The following is a 25,534-nucleotide window of genomic DNA, read 5'->3' on the forward strand; positions in this document are numbered from 1 at the left end:
ACCCGAAAGCACACAGAGGGGCGCCTGAGTGACAGGGTTGAAGGTGCGGGGCAGTGGAGCCCGCTGGTCCGCCAGCTGCGGCCCCGGCCCTCGGCGGAGGATGATTTAAGCCGCCGGCCGGGGGCGGGGGCGGCGGCGCGCATGCGCACCGGGCAGTCCGCTCCGCGGAGGCCCAGCTGCCGCCACCGCCGCGGCCGGCGCTGGAACCGCGGCTCGCCGCCTGCTCCGCCGGGCGTTTGGGGCCGGGGACCGAGCCTCCCGGAAGGTGACAGCGAGCGTCCGGGTGGCCGGGGAGAGAGCGGCAGGAGGCGCCGGGAGCGGCTCCGGGTGCTCCGGCCATGCTGGCCGGGCGGCTGCGCTGAGCGGAGGCCGAGCCCGGGACGCGCCGAGGGACTGCGGGGCTGCGGGGCCATGGATGCGGCGGCGGCAGCGGCAGCGGCAGCGGCGCGGGACGGCGGGAGCCCGGCCGCGACCAGGTGAGGAGGCGGCGTCCCGCGCCACTGCAGCCGCGGCGGCCTCGGAGGAAGAGGAGGACTCGCCGCCGCGCGCCCGTCGTCGCAGCCCTTCCTGTTGGGATTATCTCCTGCTCTCCTCTGCTCCTCCGCGCTCCGCGCTCGAAGCCGCCGCTGGGCTTCAGCGGCTCGGACTCGTGCCCACCCGGTGCCACCGCTGCCCCGGGGGCCTCGAGGAGACAGACAGACGGACGGACCCCTGGGCGGCGAGACCATGAGGAAATTCAACATCAGGAAGGTGCTGGACGGCCTGACCGCAGGCTCGTCCTCGGCCTCGCAACAGCAGCAACAGCAGCAGCACCCGCCTGGGAACCGGGAGCCCGAGATCCAGGAGACGCTCCAGTCCGAGCACTTCCAACTCTGCAAGGTGAAGGGAGCACGCAGCCCCGCCGAGCTGTCTGGGGCAAGATTGGGGTCGTTTGAGGGGGCCGCTGGGCAGTACCTGGGAGCGCGAGGGCAGAGCGCGCCAACAGAGCTCAGAGCTCTAGGAAGGCGCCCCCCTGCCCTTGACAGACGTGCCTTGATGGGGGATCTGGGGGCTGAGATCCCCTACTTCTTTTAGTCGATGTCTTTCCCTTTTCATTAAAAAAAAAAAAAAGAAAGAAAGAAAGGCAATCATTTCCAGGCACCCTAAGCATACCCCTTGTCTTTAATTCCCGTCCAGGTACTGGTAACAATGGTCTGGAAAGACTTTTATATTCGCGCATATTTTATTATCTTCCACTGACGTCGAAATTTTCCAGCCCCGTGTGATGAACGTCGTTTGTGGGCAAGGCAAACCTGTTCAACCAGATCTTTTTTGCGCATCACTTTTTAGAATGCGGGCGAGTGGCTCACCACCTGAAGTCACCCGATTTTTCAGCTTCTTTGGTTAAAAAGTTAGTGCAGAGGTTTATTTTATTTTATTTTATTGGTCTGTGAATGGCACGATGATTGCCACTGGGTCCTGTAATTCAGAAAGAATGATGCAGCGGATTAATTCCCCGGCTGCTCAATGAGAAAAGCAGACGAGCCTCTGTATGGAGACCTGCCTGCCTCACAGATAGCTATTCGGTCCTTCCTGTGTCGGGGGCTTACAAGCCTGCCTACGATTTTTGTTTTATGGCCTAAACTTATTCCAGCTTCGGTAGAAAATTGTAAGATTATTTTTTGCACCCATTCCCATCGTTAGAGCTGCAAATGTTGATCCTGAGGTTGATGCTTCTTTGACTAAATCCTTCAGTTAGTTTCCTGACAACTTTTCCTTAGAAATCCCCCCTTTAGCATTCAAATAGAGCTTTGATTTGTATGATTTCTCTTGAGATGCAACACGAATCACCTTTTGCAAAGATTTTTACTGAATTTTGAACCACCACAAACTCGAGCAACGTGTCGTCCAAAGGAATACTACCAGCTATTCACTGGGAAATGCCCTCTGTGGAGTTACTAGCTTTGTAGCAAAGCAGGGGCTTAAATAAGTAGCTTTGTGCTTCTAGCCCTGCGATCCTTAGTCTAGAGTCCACCTCCCAACCCTCATCTCCCCCTTAAAGTGGTAAGTTCCTGTGGTGTGTGCTTTGTGTCAAGAGTAGTTGGTTCCAAGTCTAACGCCCCTGTGGGCTGTTCTGTTTTCGGATTTTGCCTGCTGCCTTGGTTCCTGTGATGTCACTGCCCATCCCCAGACTGTTCGCCATGGATTCCCCTATCAGCCCTCAGCCCTGGCCTTTGATCCCGTACAGAAGATCCTGGCAGTAGGAACTCAGACTGGTGCTTTAAGGCTGTATCCTTTCTTTAATAGAAGAAAAGACAAAAAGGGAAGAACGAAAAGAATTATTTTTGTTTGTTTGTTTTCTCATCCCCAGTCCTTGTGTGTTGTTCATTAATCCTGCTTTTCCTCTTTGGGTCTGTATTGTAAGAACTCATGTGGTACTGGCTTCCCCTCGGTCCAGCTATTTTATAGGTGGTATGCTGCTGTGAGCACGGCTCTGGGCTCTCGGGAGTTCCTAAACAGGACTCAAAACATCAGTCGAAAGTTTGTTGTAGTAACTAATTGTTTGTAATGGCTCCAAGATCCTGAGGGGAATACATGTATTAGGGGATTAATGCCCAGTGCTTAAAGATAAAGTCGGGGCTGCTAAGTATGATGAGAACAGTGCGGTGTCAGCTGCTTGTCAGATGTTGTGTATAGTGGCTGCTGAACTGGACTGTCCCTCACTCTCATGAATTAGAAGCTGGGCTTGAATTTTATTTCTTTTCTACATGTCCACCCGGATAAAAACATTCACTGATGACAAATTGTCAAATTAGTTTTCTATAAATAAGAAGGGCTACTATTTCTAGAGATTTTTAGGACATTGTTTTGTAAAATGCATAGATATAAATGCACTGTGGTGACAGACTTTGCCTTTTGTTGTATATGTTATGTGTAGTCAAAGCTGCTAGGTACATTAGCATGTAGAATTTTTTTTCTGGTTATATGTGAATTATATAGGTTTGACAGAGGGATTTTTTTTCGGATTCTTTACAAGAATTTTTCAAAAACATCTTTCTGGTCTGAACAATGAAGACTTTTTTACTTCCTCTTTTATACTATTTAACTTCAAATAAAATGTGGGATTGCTTTCACTCCGACATTTAAACATAGTTGACTAGCCCATCTTTGAGATGCCATGCTGGTAATAAACCTACAAGCCACCCAGTGATCTCACTGAACGGTTGTTGTTGACAGAAAAGGGAGGGGATAGTGGGAGGGGCTGGGCCTGTTCTATTTACATTTCAGGTTTTCCAGCATTTGATTTAGACATGAATCAGGAATTTAGGATCTTTTAAAACATTTCAGAGGTGTCCTTTATGACATCACAATGATCCTCACGTTGAACTCTGAGGATGTTGTCTTGCAAGCATGACTTTTCAGGGAAGTGCACTTGAGCACAGGCAGCGGTCAGGCCTGTCTAATGGTAAAGCCCGAAGTTGGTGCTTTCTGTAGTGTGGCCAGACAGCTAAACTGTTGACTTCAATTGCATAGATGTTTTTATTTTTACAAATATGTTCTATTTTAGTTTTGTAAAGATAGGAATGGTTAATTTTCTCAGTGTTCAGGGAAATTCGGTTTCAGGGCCACAGGGCATTGTTCTAGAAGGACTGTTTGGAACTGCAACATTTTTTCCCTCAACAAAAGAATTCTGCTATATGTGACGGAAGGAAAAATAATGAATTTAATCATTTATTTTTAGGTTCTTTTTTTTTCTTTCTGTTTTCTTTGGCCTCACCAGTTTTATTATGTAAGTTTTTAACAGCCTTTTGATATTTAATTATATGTGCTACCAGCAAAACTGACTCTAAATCAGTTATATCTATTTGTCTTACAAACACCTTAAACTCTAATTTCCATAATTAGCAAGTGGACCCAACAGAACAATTAACTTGTCAGGTCTGGGGTAATTGCTAGTTCAAAGGATCAGGTGTCCAAAATGATCACCCACATGGGCATTTGGGCTTACATATATTTTTATGGTTAAACAGTGAGTGGAAGCCAACTTCCGATTCCAGCAGCACTGTCACTTTCTTCTAGAAGCTGGTGTGTTTAGAATGAAACCCTGAGACCTGTTGACCAGTCTCTTCTGCTTCCCCCATTAGAGCTTTGCCCCCACATTCTAGATGGGCAAATCGCCTTGCTCAGCAGCAGTCTCTCCCCATCCCTCCCCACCCCTAGTCATTCCTCCTGTGAGGGCAAAGTACTGGATGAGCCTAAAGCTTTGTCTATTGTGACTGAGTTCTAATAGAAAACCACAGAGTCCTTTAAAAAGTTTAACAAGCGTATTAGGTCTTTTTCATAATTTCTTGTGAAACTAGACAGATATCTAAGTATATGCATTTTAATTTTAGAACTCCATATTGGTTTAACTTTCATATGTGTTGAAGGCCTGCCCTATTATCATGTTTGTTCTGGTTTCCTCTTTCTAACTGGTTTCTTCTAGTCCTTGTGTGCATTCTCATTGTAGAGTTTTATTGTCTAGAATGTTTTCCCAAAAAAGGCGTTTTAGGGAAGAAGAAGACTTCTAAATAAAATGTCATTTGCTTAATTATATAGCAAAATAATACATGATTTCTTAAGTGGGATTGGGCTTTGGAATTCCAAATGCAAACATAGCCTCTTTATTAATGGGGTATCTTCATAAATGGTAGCAGTATAGCCTGAGTTGACTGGCTTACATGGAGTTTGAAAGCAAAACACATCCAAAAGACTGATTGAGTAAATTATATCTGATATCTAATGTTGAAATTTAAGGGTAGTGAAAATTGAATCCTTAATGAATAGCTAACCAATATTGAGGCAAAATATGTAATCTATTTATTGTATTAATGTACAATACATGATGGATGATGCCATTTTGTTTCATCAGCCTTCTTGGTCTCTGTAAAGGACATGAAATTGCCATGTGTTTACTGATAAGAAACAGGAAACACAGTTTTATGTACCAGGTAGTCATATAATAGTGATATGATTTATTTTTCATTATTTGCCACAGGGAAATAAATAAGATTTGATTTTTATGAGCAATCTAAATATCAATGTTGGCAAGAGAGGCCATACTAAAGAATAGAGGTATTTGAACTCATAGTGCTGTTGTCTTTTTTAGACTCGGGGTCCTAAGTGAAATTGTGCATTGCTTCATCTTAAGTTAGCATGGCCTTGCTCATATTTTAATGTAAAATTTTATCTATAAACAAGGCTGGGACTAAAATTAGGCCATCTTCTTGTTACTATTTAGAAAGGACTAAGGAAAACTAGAACTTCAAATTTACTGAAATGTGCAGTAAGAGAGGAACCTATCAGATAAACTCCTTTCTTATGCTCTTGATTTGTGCAAAGTTCAGGGTACTGGGCATTCTGTTTCCATGAAGCGAAGTCTTCACTTGCAATGCAGTGTTGCATACAAGGTTACAGAATGGTCTCTGTATCTGGAAGCTCGATTTACAAGGCATAACAAGGCCACAAATATTGGATTGTAGACTGTGTGGCCTGAACTCTAGTTCTTGCCTTTTTGTTCTTTTATAACATCTTAAAAAAACAATTTATTATTCTTATTTCTTATGAGCATTGGTGTTTTTGCCTGTATGTATGTCTGTGTGAGGGTATCAGATCCCATGGAACTGGAGTTACAGACAATTGTAAATTGCCATGTGGGTGCTGGGAACTGAACTGTGTCCTCTGGTAGAGCAACCAGTGCTCTTAATCAGTGAGCCATCTCTGCAGCCCAATTCTTGTCCTTTTTCTGCAAGGAATTGGTCTTTCTCTTTAAAATACAGATGCTGTGTTGGATGATTTAGTCAAAGGCAGTTCTGTGATTTCAGATTCCCATGTGTCTTGACCAGTAATTCGTAAGAAGTGAATACATAACCCTTCTAAAGGCTTCTCGCTCTAATCCAAGGGCTGGAACTAGTCAAACATTGCTGTAGCAACTTGTGTAGAGCTTCACTATCTCCACAGAGTCAGATCCTAGATTAAATTCCAGGCCTTGATAAGCATTTCTATGCATTGGTAGATAAGGATGCAGAATGGCAGTCTGAAGAATTAGAAGAGCTCCCAGCAGGGAAAACTGTGGGCATCACCATGATTTAGGAAATGATAGTAGATTAAAGGAATGTTGGGGAAAAGTCCTGATTGGAATAACCATCCTAATTGAGTTGAGAGTAGAAACAAACTAATTAGAGGGCTGGGAAGATAGCTCTGTTAGTAATGTGCTTGCCTTGCAAGCATAAAAACCCATGTATAAGCCAGGAATAGTGGTGTGTACTTGTCATTCAAGTGCTAGGGAGGTAGCTGGGCAGTCTAGGAAAATGGGTGAACTTCATGTTCCAGTGAGAGACACTTGAAAAAACAAGATGGACAGCTTGTTAACCTAGACGCTATATGCATGTACGTACATGTGGATCTGTGCACACCACACACACACACACACACACACACACACACACACACACACACACACACACACACAGAGTAAGCCAACTGAATTTCAGACTGGAGGTGTTTTTGCCCCAGAAGTCATTTAAGAAGATGTTTGACAGGAAGAAAGTGTGGTTCTATGTCTGTTTGGTTAGGCAACAGTATCATGGGTGAAAGAAAGGAGCGAGTAAAACTCCATGAGTTACCATAATCACATAGGTAGTGACATGAGTAACTGGACCCCCAGACAGAGGTGGTAGAATAGGCACTGGAAAAGGACTTGGCTGCTTTCTCTGAAGTCTCAAAGAGTGAGTTTGTGCAAGACACTAGGAAAATTTAAACCAGGCTCTCAGCTTTTCTGTCAGTGTGACAACCCCAGGCACACACTTCAGATGTATCTGGTTGCAAAACACTGTCCTTAGCCTAAGTTCTCCACTGGTTAAAAAGGAGTGAATAACTCACCTCATGAGACTGTCAGGGCTCAGTACAAATAAACATGTGTAGCTGTTAAGGCTGCAGGGTTGTTTGTTGAATGTTCAGTTGTGATTGCCATTGTTATGAGAGTTCTCTGTAGTTTTGGTTTTCAATTTGTTCACTCATGTGTTCTTCAAATGCTGCACGAGAAGCAACTCAGTGGCAGGCCTTGGAATGGGCCCCGTTTCATCAGGGTTAGAGATGATACAGCCTTTAAAAGAAAAGTCATGAAAATGACTGGGTTTTGCTTTAATTTTGCCCTTTATTGTAATGTTTTTATGTATGTGGATGTTTGCCTTGCATGTGTCTGTGCATTATTTGCATGTCTGGAGGCTGGAAGAGGTGCATGGCTGGGAGCTACGGCAAGCTGGGAACTGAGCCCAAGTCTGGGCCAGCAGCTAGTGGTCTTAGTCTGTGAGCCCTGTCCCCAACCCAGTTTTGCCTTTTTAAGTTCCCAAAGTTGCTATAGAGGTATAAATAGCATACATAGAAGTTCTTACATGTAGTACTTAATAACTTAATATGTAATGATTTTATACTTGTAAAATAGGATTAGAATGTTTTGGCTCCCTGCTTATTAATGTTATTTTTCATAACATAATTATACTACTGAAAGAAAGATTTTGGAAAGACTCTTGGTTTGAAATAATTAAATAAATTAGTCAAAATAAACCAATGAGATAAACCAGTTGACAGTTAGCCACACTTTCATCTAGTCTTCCCTTTTTGGGGTTGTGTTGGTTTCTAAGCAAGCTCTTGTCACTGGGAACAGAGCTGTGGAGGAGAAGTAAGCAGCTCAACACATATTCCCATCTCACGTCTGTTCCCTGCTAAGTGGACTGTGATTAAAGGCATGAGTGAGCCCTGTATTAGCTGTAAGGCCTGATTCTCAGCACACTTCATGAAGAAGCAAGAAGTAGTACTGTCTAGAAACAGATTTGCAGTGCATTTGTGTGTGTGTGTGTGTGTGTGTGTGTGTGTGTGTGTGAGATGAAAAGTAAAACATGAACTATATGGACTTGAAAAAATGTTAAAATATGAGAAAATCAAGTCTGCACTTTATAAAAACTGTTTTTTCTTTAAGTAAAATGGCATTTTTTTCAGATAGTCTGTTTCTCATTTAAGTTTCATTATAATTCTTTTAAAAATTACCAATGCTATTCTAAAGGAGTAAAATAAATTGTAGAAGAATGACCTTATTATAGATTAGTGTCCAGTCTTAAGACGTATTTTGTGTGATAGGTGAAGTGGAATCTTGGTGTGTTTGCTCCTTTGCTATGAGTGAGGAATTGGAGAATGCCGCTTTTGCTATGAGTGAGGAATTGGAGAATGCCGCTTTTGCTATGAGTGAGGAATTGGAGAATGCCGCTTTGGAAGAGCCCCCCCTAGCACCCTGTTGCTCTGGTCTCTTTCTCCATGGAAGGCTTGGGGGTTCTTTGGACTGTGTTTGCCTGTAGTGATCAGAATAACTGTCCTGAGTGCCTGTCACACAGGATGAAGTATTTGACTCCTTCCTGTTGTGGCTTTGTTTTGTGTTCCCTGAATACATTCATAGTCCTTCAGTAGATGGAAGTGTCTGCAGAAGAGATCAGGGAGGTACATGCAAGTCAACACAGCATTATGCTGAACGCTGACTTGGCGGATACAGGGAACATTATTTGTAGTACATTTGGTAAAGCTTGCCTTTCTTTTTTGAGTGTTAATTGAGATGTAAATTTACTTTAAAGAAGTTCCTAATTACATATGGTTCTACTCATTTTTTTTTTTTCTTTCTTTTGAGGCAGTCTTACTGTGTAGCTCTGACTAGCTTGGAACTCCCGGTGTAGGGTGGCCTAGAACTCAGAGACCTGCCTGCCTTTGCTTCCAAGTGCTGGGATTAAAGGTGTGCACCACGAGGCCTAGTAGTTTTACAAATTAATATGGAGATTGTCTTCCTTGAATTGCTGGTGTTGAATTAGTTCTAAATTTGGTAACAATAGAGTAACTTGGAAAATAGTTACTTTTCCTATACTGTGTATATATGACTGGACTACAGGGTAGAGTAGCGTTAACTAGAAGGTAATCTTTGGTGGTTATAAAATTAATTTGGCTTTAATGTAGTTCGGTGGAAGAGGCACATTATTTACAAAAGGACAGTTTGTTATCAGACTGTTAGTATTGATTTTCTTACGGTGCTTTAATAAGTGTTTTCTGAACTGTTGACATTTAGCATCCTCAGAATCCATGTAGCATTGTGGGATTGCAGAGTAAGGGACAAGTTTTGGTTTAACTTGTGCATTTCCCCATATGCTGCCTCTTGGATGAGAATGCCTTTATTAAGGTAGAGCTTAAAGCTGATGTATGTTATGAAGCTTCTGAGGGAATAACCAGAGTAATCCTTGAGGTCAGTTTTGTTTTGCTTTAAATTAGGTAGAGTCTCAGGAAGCCTAGGCCAACTGGTTTTGAACTCCAAATCCTCCTGCCTCTACCTCATGTCTTGTATGCTGGAATATGCTTGTGGCACTGTATATGGCTCACCCTTTAAATGGTGACTTTTTAAAAGAAATAATAAAATTGTAAACACAAAAGATTGCCAGAAAGTACTTGAAGTGCCCCTTCCCATAGACACATGTGAACTAGATTATTTATGGAGATGGCGGCATGGTGCCTTCTGAGCTCCTTCTCCTATAAAGGTGTTGTTAATCTTCTTGCAGGAACGAAAGGCACAGTAGGAATATCTGCATATGTCTTCCATTTTAATGTCTTTGTAGAGTTTAAATACACAACAGTCATCCAGTTTCAGATTTAGTAATTCTAATTGCTCTACCTTTTAGTTTTCCTTGTTTTTATTTTAAAGAAATTGTGACACCAATTCTGTTTATCACCTGTCTTTTCTTCTGGCTGTGGGTGGAAAGGAAGCTTAAGAGAAATTTGGAGATGGGGATACAATTGTTAACATTGGCTACTGCTCAGTGTTCCACAATTGTGTTTATGTTTAGTGAGGCCTTAATCCAGAACATTCTTTTCATTGTTTAAATAATTCTTATGTTTAAAGTTTGGGGTGACTGTCACATGTGTATGTATGTGTGTGTGCATATGTAATTTTTTCTACTTGATTCCGTGCCATCTGTAGGTACCTTTTTATTCAACATTAAAATCTAAGGTTCTACATTTCATTCATATATTACATGTCTAAAAAATTATCAGTATTACTATATGTGAAAAGTTGTAGCATAGTCCAAATAAAAGCATTTTGAGAAAATCAGCTAGTATCCTGATGTTTCTCTGAAACCCAGAAGTGAGACAGTATTCAATGTACAGTTCATCAAGTCAAGATGGAGGGAACATGCAGAGCTCTCCTCAGTCCACTCCATATGTTCAGGAGTTAGGATTCTGTATGTGTACGCACACTGTACACACATATTCAAAGTAATATCTGTATCGTCTTCAGGAGCAACAGTTGCTGTAGAGGGCTAACTAGTAAGGGTTTTGAGGTGGGGAACAATATAGTTTTTGTAACAAATACTAACTCTTCCTGCATGAATACAAAATGTGCCAAAGACAGTGTGTAAAGGGATGAGTATGTTTCAATAAAACTTTACTTCTAAAATCAGGCAGCAGGTAGTAGATTTGGCTAAGATGGAAAGTTTGCAAGGCTCTGGGCTGATTGACCAGCCTTCTTTTTTTTTTTCCTTTGTTCTTTTGGCTTTTTGAGACAGGGTTTGTCTATGTAGCTTTGGAGGCTGTCCTGGAATTTGCTCTGTAGACTAGGCTGGCCTCTGCTTCCTGAGTGCTGGGATTAAAGGCATGTACCACCACTACCCAGCTCTGTCTACCTTACTTTAAAAGTATGTACATGAAGGGATTTGCAGATAGGAGTTACTGCTGAAATTTTTATATCTAAGTATATAAATTTTACCATTACGCCAGTTGACATGAAAACTTTTAATAATTAATAAGCCATTTTTAAAAAGTATTAGGAAATTCTTAGCATTACTTAGCATTCCATATATAGAGTTGGATTATTTGCAGAAGTGCCTTTTAATGCTAAGGCCTTCATAATCTTCACATTGAATTATATGTAGTATAATAGTAAGACCATTTTTTAGCTGTCCTTTGGGAGTAGCTCTGCATACAGTTGCATCCTCACAGCATCTGGCCTGCCTTTTACCTCTCATTTTTAGATGTTTGAGTTTATAGAACTTGGGAAGCTAATATTTTCATTCTTATAATAAACATAGATGTATATACTTTCAGATGTATAGCTTTAAAGGTAAAAAGAATGAAAACATCTTAACTAAAATATCATGACTCCTCAGATGTGTGCAAACTTTTATTAGAAATAACTTTCATCTATGAAAAAAAACCTGAAAATGAATACAGTATTGAAAAGTTAAAACTCACTCTTAGGCTCCCAGAAGCAAGTTCAGGCACTTGGGTGTCTCTTGAGGATCAAGTATGTTACATTCACACACTTCCATGAATGAAAGCAATGGTCCATTAGTTGACAACTAAACTTGTAGCTGTTTTCCCAAAAGGTGTTTTATAGATGCTCTCTCTGCATTTTCCAATATAAATTTTGAAGATCACAATTTCTACTTGCTTCCCTTTTTCCAAGTAGTACTGATCCTTTTTGAAGGGTGTGTCCTTCTTATACATTGAAAAATGGCAACATTCTGAGTGTGTTTATTTACATTTCTTTGTGGTAAATTTTAATACATGGTAATCTGCAGTGAGATTACCTTACAATGGAGAGCATGAAAGCTTTTAAATAAATAGCTTCTGATTTTTGTTTATGTTATTCTTCAGGTGAAAAATGAGGTTTGCTCAAAGCATAGTGTAAATTGCACAATAGAGCAAGCCTTACACCTTCCATGGCTATTATCAAACAATTTCTTTTCCACTAGAGTTACTTTTCTTATGGCTTTTGGTCCTGTTTGCCTTTTGAATAAATGTCAGCTGGGACTTTTGACGCTTATGCTGGTGAGATCATTTATTGAAGAGTGATTAATCTTATTCCATAAAAGAGCATATCTCTTCCTAAGGACAGTGCCTCTGTTTTTATCGCTGGAATCCTTGCCAAAGAGAATCGACATTTGGTGGCATCAGCTACTGCCTGTCTTTCTGCTAATGGGCCTTATTTCGTATATGTATTTTTTATTTCTGTCTTTAGAAACAAAGACAAAGAGAAAATATGTCTAAACGTAATTCTCCATCTGCTAATTCTATGGGCTACATTTTCCATAGTGTGTTGTGTTTTTCAGGTAAAATTAACTTTGTTTTTTGTTTTGTTTTGTCTTATGATTCTAACTAACCTCAAATTCCTGATGTAGACCAGGCTGGCCTTGAACACACAAAGATCCACTTGCCTCTGTCCCCCAAGTCCTGGGATTAAAAGTATGCCTCATCACACATTAGTATTATTGGAATAACAAACAAACAGAGCCTATAGATGCTATAGATGGCTGAATATGGATGATGGGAAAATAGATGGCTTTTGCTTATATGTGAGAATGTACATTCCTTGTTTCTTTAATCCAGACAACTGTTATGTATACATTTCATAGTAGACTGAGTAAGTAGTTCATTTAAAAATATCAAAATGCATTAAAAGCTGTCCTAAAATAGTGCCTATGCAGTAATGCAGATGATCTTAACTCTAAAACAGTAAGGATGAATGAACACATTTACCCATTCTATTTTGTTTATGAGTAAAACAATTCTTAACTAAAGGTAGCCAGTGGTCCATTTCCACAGTTAAGGCCTATTGCTCCCTGCTAATACAAAGCTGAGTAACCAGAAGACCCAGAAGTGGTTAAAGTTACAGTTTCAGTGCTGGCTTCGTTTACATTAAAGAGAGCAGTTGACTGATTTCAGACACTGTGGGGCATAAATAATAAAATGTCAAAGCTTAGTAGGATAAGAAGGTTTGCCATTGCTACTACTACTTTTGTTGTTGTTTACAGTCAGTCAGGGTCTCGAATTTGGAGCCCAGGCTGGTCTGGAACGGCTGACAGTCCTATCACAGCCTCCTGAGTATTAGGATGGCATGTGTGAGTCACCATGCTAAGTTAAGTGATTTGTCTACGTTTTGTAGTTATTTTTAGTTTTTTTTACACTTCAGAAATAAGACATAGTAAATTTGACTTAAGTGACAGATTAATAGAACTTTAGACCCATGAATCAGCAGTAAAAAATTAAGCCTCTTCACCATTATCATTGTGAAGCTGTCTATAGCTGTCTTTTACTTAATACATTAATTGTTAAAGACACTAAAGATTTCCCATATATTCTCTGCCCGTGATTGTATCGTCAGCTGTTGTCAGCATCTCCCATGAGGATGCTGCCTTTGTCACATTGGTGAATGTGTCATAGACACATTCTTTTCACCCAGCCTGCTTGGTGAGTTGTAGTGCTCCACAAATCCGTGATGGCGTGCACGGGCTATTGCATGTGAAGAGAGTTTTAGTGCCTACTTGTGTCTGCCCTGCCTATCCATTCCTTCCTCCCCCAGGCTCCGGCAGCCTCTGGTCTTCTCAGGCTTCCTAGTTTTGTCCTTTCTAGAAAGCCATACAGGGGACCACACATCATGAGCTTGCTTCACCTTGGTGACTTTCATTTAATAACTTCTTTACTTTTCTGGCCATGCCTTCCTCTTGGAGTATGTGATAACCCATTGTCTAGATGTACCAGGGTGTTTATCCAGCCGGAGGGCTTTTGAACAGTTGCAGGACATATTCAGGAAAGTTTTGTTCAGGGTGTAAAGATTGTTTCTATTTATATAGATCGGTTTTTATGCCTTCTTTCTGATCCATTGATCTGTATATCCATTACTAGTACTAAACCACTGTGATTACTATACCTTTTAAGTAACTCTTGAAGTTTGGTAATGGCTAACCTCCTTTAATATGATTTTAGATATTTTACTCTTCTGCCTAAAACTTAAGATGGTTTTGCTAATATTCACGAGATAACTAAGAGGGGGTTATAGTGAATCTTTAGGTCAAGATTGCAAATGTTGACCTCTTAATATTACTTATAGTTTATATCCACTAACGTGGAATATTTCTTCACTGATTTAATTCTACTTAAATTCTTTGAGGAAAATTTTGTAGTTTTCCTCATATAGATTTTAAGTATCTAAATCATTTGTGTGTCTGTGTGTGTGTGTGTAACACTCTGTCTTTAATTTGGCATTCTACTTGATAGCATACAGGGAAAGTGCTGATAATGTATTTAACAGCAGCTTTCTTCTGTCCAAGTGTTTGTACAGGTGATCATCTGTGAGTGTGTTCCTGCTGATGTGTTTTCTTATTAACAAAGGTTTTTGGGGCAGTGATAGGAGGAAAGTGTATTTAAGTTCCCAGAATGTAGTCTACCTTTGCAATTGCCTGTCCTGTGTGAGTTTGAAAAGAATGAGTCATCTGTTGTGATTGGGTGAAGTAACCAATAAACATCGATTATTATTGTTTGATCTGTTTAATTGTGTGTAGGGGCTGTGGGGTATAGGGCAGAAGTCAATGCTAGGTGTTCTGTGTTGCTGTTGACCTGACTTTTAAAGACAGGGTTTCTCACTGATTCTTGAGTTCTTCCATTTGGCAAGACTCTCTGGCTATCAAGCTCCAGGGATCTGCCTGTCTCTACCTCTATTATGCTGGGTTTCTTTTACTTTAGAACTGGGACACCAAGAGTACTTTACTTACTGAGCTGTCTCCCAGCTCCTCCATGATCTGTTTCTAATGGAAATGTGTTATAGGTCTTCAGTTGTTATGTGCAGTCGGTTTACCTCTGATCTTCATAATTCTTACAGTTTTTATCATATATGTATATGACATATATATGTGCTGTTAAGTATACTCTACATAGTATTTTTACTATTGTCTATGAGGAACTGGCTTTGTTACCTTGTTTAATGTCCATTTTGATCCCTCTGAATTCTGCTATGCCTGAAATTAAAATGTACAGTCCCACTTTGTTTTGATTATTCATAGCATGTTATACTTTCCTTCATTCCCTTTTGATCTATATATGTCTTTGTATGCAAAGCAGATCTCTCTTGACAAAACCGACAAAAAGTAAAGCAGACTGTGGACAGCAAATAGCTGAGTCTCGTCATCTGCCTCTCTTCCTAGTTTTGTATGGCAGTCTCTGGTTTTTATTCAGTTGGTCCAGTTAGATCATTGATGTCAAAATTGAGTTAGGATCTACCATATTTGCTAATGTTTTCTCCTTTTTCAAAGCCCTAAGTATGCCCACTGCCTTTCCTTCTTTTGATCGCTTAGGACATATGCTGTCTTCCTGAGTCTTGTTTATTTTTGCTTGTGATGAATTTCCCCAAATTCATTGTTAGCTTCCAGTGAGAAAGGATTCCATAGTAGCCTCCTTCTCCTCTTTCTGTATTCTTGCCATTTAACGATGCAAAGGTGGCATTGCTGCTTGGCCATGTAGATTTAAAATAATTAAGATGAAACAAGAACAATCAGATAAAGGTAAACATAGTAGAGCAGCGGGCAGCTTTGCAAAGGACCAGTCAAGTGCAGTCCTGAGAGACAGGCAAGAGTGAAATGAGTACTGGGGGCTAACTGAGCAGCTGATTGAGATAACTTACTGTTGCAAATCAGCTGGGAGCTTGTCTTATTTTTGATCCTGCTTTCCATCTTCTTTTTATACCTCCTATGAGTTTAGTGATGCATTTTATAGTATATGGTGTATATGGCTCCTTTTTTCCCTCCACTGTATAACAGGTCTTTTTTTTTTTTTTTTTTTGGTAGCATTTACCCTAGATCAGTGGTTCTCAGCCTTCCTAATGCCTTCCTAATGCTGTGACCCTTTCTATACACAGTTCCTCATGTTGTGGTGACCCCAGCTATACAATTATTTTTGTTACTAATTCATAACTGTAAGTTTGCTACTGTTAAGAATCATAATGTAAATATATAATATGTAGGAAATCTGATATCCGACCCCAGTGAAAGGGTCATTTGACTCCCAAAGGGGTAGTAGTCCAGAGGTTGAGAGCTACTGCCCTATATAGTGAAATACAATCTGAGTCCATTTCCAGACTCATGTCCTATAAGCATCTTATGATAAAAATCTTAGTCTTGTATCTCTTCTATTGTTGTTAACACTCATTTTACTTATAAATAAGTATGCATGATTGGATAGAGTGTTGCTATTATTTTGAACAAATTATCATCTATTGGATCTGTTAAGAATAAGAAATAAAATGTGTTATGTCTGTTTTTTCCATAATGTTTTTCCTGTTTGCAGATCTGAATTTATGAACTATTTAATTTTCTATTTCTCTCTAAAATAACCTTTAAAACTTTTCTGTCAAGACAGATGACAAGCAGTAAACTGTATCAGTTTCTGTTTGACAGAGCTCTGGTTTAGTGTTTGGGGGGCTCACCTCCTCTCCCATAGACTTTAAATATTTCAGTACTCCTTTTCTTTGTTTGTATGGTCTCTGAGACGTGAGGTATAGTTTTTATTCTCATTATAAACAAAATTTGTTGTTCACCTTGAATTTGTTTAGATTTCATTAGTTTTATTTTTATACAAGGCTTTCCTGTGTTCAGAGTTTTGAGATTATGGGCTTAATGCTTCCATGCCCTCCTCAAAATAACAAATCTTCTTTCATTGTGTATTTTATTCTGCTTAGTATTTTGTGAGCTTCTTGGATCTGTGATTTAGTGCCTGACATTAATTAGGGGAAATTCTCAGTTTTTGCCTCAGACATTCTGTTTTCCTTTTTAGTATTAGTATATTAGTATTCCACTTACACACAGGGTTTTTTTTTTTTTTTTGTAAGTACTGTGCAGTTTGTTGATATTGTGTTCTGTGACTTTTTGGTTTTGCTCTTTTGGGGGTCAGGGCAGGGATTAAATTTGTTTTTGTTTTTGTGTCTCTGTTTTACAATCTTGGAAGGTTTCTATGATGCCAATTATATTCAAGGCCCTTTTCCTTGCTGGTGTGTGGCCCACCACTAAAATCCTGTGGCAATACTGTCACTTTTTTTCTAGAGGACTCCTTTATGTTCTATTCCTCTCTCACTTAACCATTACACTTCTTTACTCTTTCCATTCTTGACTTTGCAATATAAATTCATTGCTCAGGGCCACTTTTGATTCCATCATAGGACTTCTGTCGTCTGGCCTTGAACATAGCTTTATAGGATTATAACCACTCTCATTTGATCATGACTATCTTAAATGGCTGGTTTAAGTCTGACTCCCATCATGTTTTTGAGGTTTCATGCTTATGTTGTCTAGTTGAGATGCATTTTACCTTCCAGAAGATGTTGTGATTCTTTTCCTTGTTGTCTGGATGTGATACACTGAGTAATGAGAATCTCTGTGAAGGCATCTTATTAACAGATGGTCCAGGTGTTGGCGAAGGGAGATAGATACCTGTATTTGACTGGTTAGGTCTTGGCTTTTCAGTGAGCCTGTACTCCTGAGTCTGTCTTCTTCCTCCCTTCCTCACCAACCCCACGGTTAGGGCTGGAGGATTGCTGCGGTTCACCATTTCCCTTCCTTTTCTTACAAGGCTCCCTCCCACCGAACTGGCCTTTTCCTTCCTGTGTGTTTGCTGACTCGGGTACAGCCTTTGCATCTCAGGCTCTTGTAGAGCTATTCCTTTGAAAGGCAATTTGGGAACTGACTACTATGATATGCTTGACAATGGTGTTGCTGCCCCTTTTGTGGGTTGAGAGCAAAAGGAGATATTTACTGCCATATTCACTGTGAAAACTTCTTCAGCTTTGACTGTAAATTCATGGAAGTATGGCACCCCCTCCTCTCCTCCATGACTGGGCCTTCTGGTTTTGACTTTAAAACTTGGTCACTCTGATCTCGAAGCAGCATATCAGTGACAGTGCCTGTTTCCTTACTCCATGGTTTCCCCAGTAACCGGATTCTCTTTAGTTTCTGGTCGTCCAAGTTGGTACAGTACTCTGCATTGCAGACTTGTTTCTTCAACAGACCTAAGGGTTGTTTATTGTCCAGTTTTTTGTTTCTTCTTAACATCGTGATGGCTCCCAAATATCCTTATGTACTGGACCGGAAATAATGATTCTATACTATTGTATAATAGATGGGGAAAAAAGTAACCTTCAAAAAAAGGTCTTAAACTTGGCATTTGCCAAGCAAGTGAAACTATAGAATATAATTTAAAACTATGAAAGTGTAATTGTTCCTTGACAGAGACATCATTTGATAAAGATCCCTTACACAATTGTTTGGAGAGTATTTTTGTTAGACAATTAGAAGGAGTCACATAAGACTAGGAAATTACTAAAGGTTTTTAGAAGTAATAACTATGAAGAGGTATTTTAGGGAATTCATGATTGTTGGAAGATAATATTTAGAAGTGAATGAGTCTTATGTAACCCACTTAAAGACAGTGCTATACATCATAGTCATTTACAAACAGAAAGCAGCACCAGGTCCAAGCACATGCTTGCTTCTCTTGAGACTCTGGTCCCCTGAGTCTAACATGATGTGTGACATCTGCACGGCTGTTTTTTTTTTTTTTTTTTCCTCCATGGCTGCTTGTGATTTCAAATCAGAATTGAAAAATACTGGATTCAATGTTGGGCCATATGGACAGCAGTACTCTTAGTGAGGCAGATGGTAGTTAAGAGCCATATTCGTTACTGTCTGCTTAGAGAGGGCATCCTCCTACAGTACCCAAGCCTGTGTGAGTGAAGAGACACTCCACTGTTGTGCTGCTGTGCTGCTGTCTGCAGAGCAAGCTGCACTGGGAATAACTGAGGCTCTGGGTTGGAGCTGTGCGGTTTCCTCTTCCCGGTAGTGCATCTGTGGCTGTGAAGCCAGCAGTAGAAAATTACGGCCTTAATGATGAGGTCGAAAAGCACAGCCCTGCACCCGCAGGTGGTCCTGGTCATCTGAATGCCAATGTCATTTCACAAATGACAGGACTCCAGAGCAGATAGGCTAATGTCATCACAGATCAGTTTACATCCCCATCTGTGTTGTCATATGCCCTGCCTGCCCTCCAGCCTGCTACTTGTAGGAATGTTAGTTTTGCTATTTAAAGTTTTTTTCTCATTTGTTTATTTGTTTGTTTGTTTATTGGTTCAGGGTGTTACTGTGGAGCGCTTGCAGGCCTGGCACTCACTGTGTAGACCAGGCTGGCCTCACATGGAGAACGATTGTCCTTGCCCAGCCCGAGGAGGCTGGTGTGGCAAGCATTCTTCACCTCAGCTGCTTTTGAAAGGCCACATTTTAACAGATTCTGATTTCTTTAGTAAACTGAATGTGTGGTGTTGTGTTCCCTTTTACATGTTAGTTTTCATTTATCTTCCATAGCAGTATGGGACTGCAGTTAACAGAAAAAGCTCACATGAATTCTCTATGTTCACACAAAATAAAATACTGAACCTTTTCTAAAATTCATCTCATCACAGAGACTTCAGTCAGTGTTCTTGGACCACACTGCAGTGTTTTTTTTTTAACTTAGTTATTGGAAAAGTAATAAGTTAAATGTTAAATCTATAAGATTTCTGCCCATAAAACTAGCTCTCACTGATATGTATCAGCGCAGTCCTGTAGACAGTAAGAGCAGCAGTCTCAGAAAAGCTTCTAGAATGTGGAGTCGGCAGCACCAGCTGCTGCAAGTATGTGAAGGCACCAGAGTTGAGGGTAACAGTCTCCGGTAGTTACAGCTATGCTCGGTAGGAGTTTTCTGAGACAGGGTTAGCTGGCCCTGAACTTCAGTGTGGCTCCATTGACTCTGGTCTCCTGATTCTCCTGTCTCAGCCTCCGAAGTTTTAGGATTATAGGCATGAGCCACTATACTGGGATGTATGTAATGTTTCTTAACAAATAAAATTCATGTGATGGTCTTTACCTGTACTAAGATAGCATGAGGCAGCAAGTTGTCCTTAAAATCCCTCCTTTCTTTGGAAACAGAGTATCTGCTCAAAAATGACTTTCAAGGAACATTATGTGACTAATATGTAATACTGCAGGAAATTTTGTTGGCTAAGTGAGAACTTGGGGAAAATATAATCATTGTCATATTCATTTGCCAACTTTGCCAGTTGAGAGTTTGTATTTTCAGAAATGTACAGAGCATCAGAGCCACACAACACAGTCTTTGTTGATTCATCTGTGCTTTGACCTGGTCTCTTGTGCAAAGGTGATTGTCAGTGCTGTAGAGTTCAGGATAATGCTGGTTCCCTTGCCTCTTTCTTAATTGCTAGGAATTGATGAACAAGTGCTCAGTGACGTTATAATCCTTAAATCATTAATAATCTACTACCTGCACACCAGTCTTGTTCGTAAAGCCGTCTGTCTGAAATGGTGGTTACCAGTTACACATGTCAGGCCGATTCCTGTAACACAGAACTGCTGTCACGGTGAAAGCTTGTCCAGAGCTGTGTGCATCTTGCCTGATTTTCACTACTTTTTGACTCCACCTTGCTGACAGTCCAATCTAAATCCCAGAAGTTAAATAAGCAGCAAAAGTAGCCTACCAAATGATTGGAGGTTGGGATAATTAGCTTTCATTGTCAGCTTGACACCATATAAAATGATCTGGAAAGGGAGTCTCAGTGGCAGCTTGTGTAGGTTGGCCTATGGGGGAATATCTTGATTATGTTCATTAGATCTACGTCCTGTTGGTAGCATCATTCCCTAGGCAGGACATCCTGGATCTCCTGAGAGTGGAGGAAGCAGCCTGAGCCCTGGTGTGTGTGCACGCACTCAGTGTGCTCTGCTCTTAACTGCGGATATAATGTGACCAGCTGCTTCTGCCACCTGGACTTTGTTGTGGCCATAGACTAGAACTTGGAAATGTGAGCCATATCCTTCCTCCCTTAAATTGTCAGGGCACTTTATCACAGACACAGAAACTAAGACAGAGGGTAAGGTGAATGGACTGGAAATGTTGATTCATGAACATTTAATAGCTGTATTATATCCTAGCACAGTCTTTCAGGGAAAGCATAGAATGCCTTTATACCATTCTATACTTTTTGTTTGTCTAAAAAGTGAGTGAATATTAGCCCAAAGAAGATATGCCTGTGTCAGTATTCAGGCATCTGTGCTGGCCTGTGCTGGCCTGTGCTTGGGCTTCTGACAGGGTACGCCTTTAGCTGCAGCCACTAAGAGCACCACCTGTGCACAGTCACTACATTCCCTTTTAAAAGGGCCCCACCCACCTCTTCTCCCTCTCCCCCTCCCCCTGTCTCCCCCTCTTCTTCCTCTGCCCCTCCCCCTTCTCTTCTGCAGCTCCTGTCCCCAGAGGCTGGTCTCCCATCTGCCCTCTCCCCCTTTTCCATCCATTTTCCCCAAATTAAAAAAAAAAAAACCTCCACCACCGAAGCTCTCTCATATGGCGTCCTTCTTTCCTGCTCTTCCTTTTTAAATTATAACAACCTGCATGTAAATATGCTTCTTGTTTTGAAAAGCTCATTTAGTCCTAAATATTTATTGAGTATCTACTGTGTGCATATTCTTTTTTTAGCTCTGTGGGAGTAAAGAGAAGAGCTTGTCATCTCCCTGTTACCAGAGACTGGCCTAATGATGCCCTAGTCCACAGATCAGAAGAGTTGCAAACAGAAGTTGCAGTTAGTTCCTGTACTGCATGATTTTATGTCAGTTTGGCACAGCTGACGTCATCTGAGAGTTGGAACCTCAATGAAAATACCTCCGTAAATCTTTTTGTAGGCAAGCCTATAAGGCATTTTCTTAATTAGTGGTAGTGTGGGAGGCCCCAGTCCACTGTGGATGTTGACATCCCTGGGGTGCTGGTCCTGGAGTCTGTAAGGAAGCAGGTTGAACAAGCCACGGGGAGCAAGCCAGCACCCCTCCATGGCTTCTGTATCAGCTCCTGCCTCCAAGTTCCTGTGAGTTCCTGTGTGAGTTCCTGTGTGCCTCCCTGTGTGAGTTCCTGTCCTGACTTTCTTCCATGATGAACAGTGATGCGGAAATAGAAGCCAAACCCTTTCCTCCCCAAGTTGATTTTTGGTCATGTTGTTTCATCAAAGCAGTAGAAACCCTAACCAAGACAATTCCAGAAGAAGGAAATCAGGAAGTAGCCATGGATTTCAGTGCAGCTGTAGAATCAGAAAGGGGGGACAGAAGAACAGTGTATTTCAGTGCTGTAGTCTTGAATGAGCTGGGGTTTGTACAGATGATCATGCTTTATTCTTTTCCGCAGTGTTATCCACTTAACCCTTTTCTCTTTGACAGTGTCTGTGGACATAATTGTATTTATATGTCTCTGTTGCTGGACTTTAAGACTTCTGAGAATGAGGGCCATAATTTGCCTGTTAAAGTTCTCAAATAAGGAAAATTAAGTGAGTGGGTTCCAGAGTATCATTCTGTGGTTTGCCATGTGTTTACTCTCTAGGAGCTGCGGTGTGGGAAAACAGAGATAAATTTGTGTTCTTGAGTACTGTTAACTGTTTATTAATTTAATTAGCTCATAATCTTAGAGTTGTAAATAGTGGAATAAGGAGGCTAGAAAGAAAGCAGTGCTTCTGGATGAGGAAGAGGGACTGGATGATATGTTCGTTGTTCCTTGATGGGAGGCAGCAGACATGTGCATGAAAGGCTCTTCTGTGTTAAGGACCTAAGGAAGGGCTCTCTATTCCGTTTCTCTGGCAATAGGGCAAGCCACATATTTAGGGGAACCCAGGAAGCTGTGCTGGCTTCTGGCCTGTGACTGTTGTGTACTTGGAAAACAGGCTCAAGAGACACTGAATCAGAAGATATGTTCCTGTTTAAAGATGTTAAGCAGTGTGGGTTGGCTCTGATAGGAAGTGTGCCCTTGGCCATGTCCTGGCCTTCTCAGAGGAAGCCATGCAAGCTCTTCTGGTCATGTTGCTGCCCTCGCTAGCTAGCTTTCCATCCTTCCTGAATTGTCAACTCCTGCGAGGTTTACTGAAGTCTTTGCTGCTTCTCTCCTTCCTCTCTGAGGCATCCATTGCTCTTAGTTTCTGCTGGGTATCTCTCTGAATATCTAGATATGACACAGCTGATTCTGTATTTCTTGCTCTATCAAGCATGCATATCTTCCTTGTGAATGGATCCCTGACTTTTCAAACCAGAGCACTCACCCACCACTCCCACACACCCACAGGCAGGTGCTGATTTCCTGTTCCTTGTTTCTCAGATGGATATGTATTTGCTGTAGACTTCCTGATTATAAAAGATGAAAATGAAGAAACTGTACAGTGACTTGTTTTTCTATTGTGCATATCTTGTGGGATTGATTTCTGTGGACACAGTTAATTCTGTTGAGCCAGACATCTTTAAAATTAGAAACCCAAATTCAAAATTTTCTTCAAATCACTTCAAAAATGAATTCTGTCCTTTATACTTAAAAATAATTTAAAGATTTATTTGTGTGTGTGTGTGTGTGTGTGTGCACATATGCTGTGTGTGTGTTTGAAGAGGGTGACCACAAAGATCAGAAAAGGGCATTGGATCCTGGTGCAGGGAAATGAACTTTGGTCCTTTTTTAGAGCAGCTGTTGTTCTTAACCACTGAGCCATATCTCCAGTCCTGGTGATGAGTATGTGATGTTGGTGTTTGTTTTGCTTTTGTTTTTGTTTTAGTTTATAATTTAATTGTAATATTTTTACCTTCCCTTTCCTCCCTCCATATCTCCCATATACTCCTCTCTGTTCTTCTTTAAACTCATGGCTTCTGTTTTCATTAATCATTACACACACACACACACACAGAGGCACACATATATGCATACATACACACACAACATATATATATATATATATATATATATATATATATATATATATATATATATGAACATTTGGCACTGGACAACCTATTCTTGAGCTTCTTCCCTGAGGATGTCACCTCTCCCACTCCCAGCTTTCCTCAGTCACCTACAGTTCTTTGTGTAGGGTTGTGCTCTCATGGGCTTTTCTCCATCCAAGTTGGTGTCATCATTGGTGTCATCCTGTTCAGCTCACGTCGTTGTGTTGGTGAGACTTTATGGTTATAGACTCTAGAAATCCCTTTTCTGCCATGTCCGCTCAGCCTTAGGTGCAGGTTGCTGGCATCTGTTACAAAGAGAAGTTTCTTTGAGGGGTGAAGACTATACTTATCTGTGAGTATAACAGCAAGTGTGTCTAAGTGTTGTGGATTATGCTGCCTTAGTGAGGTTGTAGATAATCCTCCAATAACCATGACTTCTCTGGCACTGAGTAGTTAGCTGAGTTTCCAATATATGCTTAACATTGTTATCATAGTGCCTTTCTGTATGAACAATGTATAAAGATTGCCACTTTTATTTTTTTTAATGGTGGAAAGATGAGTATTTAGATTTAGGCAGCTGGACTCAGCTTAGGTGATACCAATTTTGATGGCAACATCCACAGCATCATCATCAGGAGCCGGCTGAACATGAGCCTTCTTCTCTCCATCAGGCCTTATCAGGGTGTTGGCATACGTCACATTGTTGGCATAGAGTTTCTTCCTAGCCTGTTTGATCTGGTGCTTGCTGGCCTTGGCATCTGCAGTGAACACACATGTATCCTGTTATACCTCCCTCATGGCTGACTCAGTGATCAGGTGGTATTTGAGGGTGGCACAGTGGTCAAGCTTGTTTCTGCTGGGCACACTCTTGCAAGGCTATCTGGGCGGCCTCCTGAGCTACAGGGTCATAGGTGACATGCAGGCCTTTTTGTTGTGGCTGTGGATACCTGTCAGCTTTCAAGTCTTATCCTTGGCTTTGGGAGAGACAGGAGCTTACTTCTTGACTTTCGGTACCATTTTGGTGAAAAGCAATGGTGGCTTTTATAACGCGATACCTACGGGGCCAGGTTTATAGAGAGAGGAACTTAGAGTTTGAAATGAGTTTTCCCCTATACATATAAAACCCACACACGATATTCTGAAAAAAAAAGTCACAACTGTTTTGTCTGTGTTTTTTTTAAGACAGAATATTGTTGCTTTGTAGCACAAGCCAGCTCCAGTGTACAGCCTCTGAACTGCTAGGATTATAGGCGTGTGTCACCATACTTTGCCTATTTTTGTTTTTATTTACAATTGTTTTATGTTTGTATGCTTTTTAAATGTTTGTTTTGTGGTCTTAATTGGATTTATTTGTGATTGTAGAATTGGGCAGCAGTTTGGACCAAAACAGTTGAGAATGCCTCTCCTCAACTTGACATGAACAGCTTACATATTTCTTTCTTCATCTTATCTATTCTATCATATTGTTTAATGGTAAAAACATTTTGAGTTCCTCTAGCTGCTTGAGGTTATCGTCAGCATCATCTATAGTCAGTCATCAACATTGTTGTCATCATCGTCATCTATAGTCACCTATAGTCAGCCTACTGTGCTAGAGCACACTGGCACTGCTTACTCATGTCTAAGTTTAACCTAGAAAAAGAAATGCTGCATTCAGGATACTATTTGTTTATAGAAAGAAAAACAGTCATAGGGTTAGCATAAGCAACACACACACACACACACACACACACACGGTGAGGTGGGGGTGGGACAGACAAACAGACAGAGAGCAGGGAGGGAAGGGGAGCAGAGGTTGGTTAAGAGACTCCATTGAAACTGAATAGAGCATCTGCAGGCAAACCCACACCACTAGCCAGGTGATATCTCATCATAGTCACTAGGTG

The 25,534-nt window shown here is 41.0% G+C and overlaps 1 protein-coding gene across 7 annotated transcripts in view; it reads left to right on the forward strand.

Annotated features, from left to right (window-relative positions):
• Window positions 1-563: 563 nt before the first annotated feature.
• The window catches only part of Stxbp5 (syntaxin binding protein 5), a 126,865-nt gene continuing 101,894 nt past the window's right edge, over window positions 564-25,534 (forward strand). For 3 of the 7 annotated variants that reach the window (XM_040728424.1, XM_040728426.1, XM_040728428.1), the window contains exons 1-2: window positions 567-879; window positions 2,171-2,268. In XM_040728424.1, the coding sequence (XP_040584358.1) occupies window positions 727-879; window positions 2,171-2,268 (251 nt within the window). In that variant the 5' untranslated portion in view covers window positions 567-726. Of the gene's footprint in view, window positions 880-2,170; window positions 2,269-25,534 lie in introns of all 7 variants that reach the window. The other 4 variants (XM_040728423.1, XM_040728422.1, XM_040728427.1 and 1 more) reach the window with 4 other exon arrangements.

This window comes from Mesocricetus auratus, unplaced genomic scaffold (assembly GCF_017639785.1).
Source record: "Mesocricetus auratus isolate SY011 unplaced genomic scaffold, BCM_Maur_2.0 Super-Scaffold_100018, whole genome shotgun sequence".
In the NCBI taxonomy this organism is placed as follows: domain Eukaryota; kingdom Metazoa; phylum Chordata; class Mammalia; order Rodentia; family Cricetidae; genus Mesocricetus; species Mesocricetus auratus.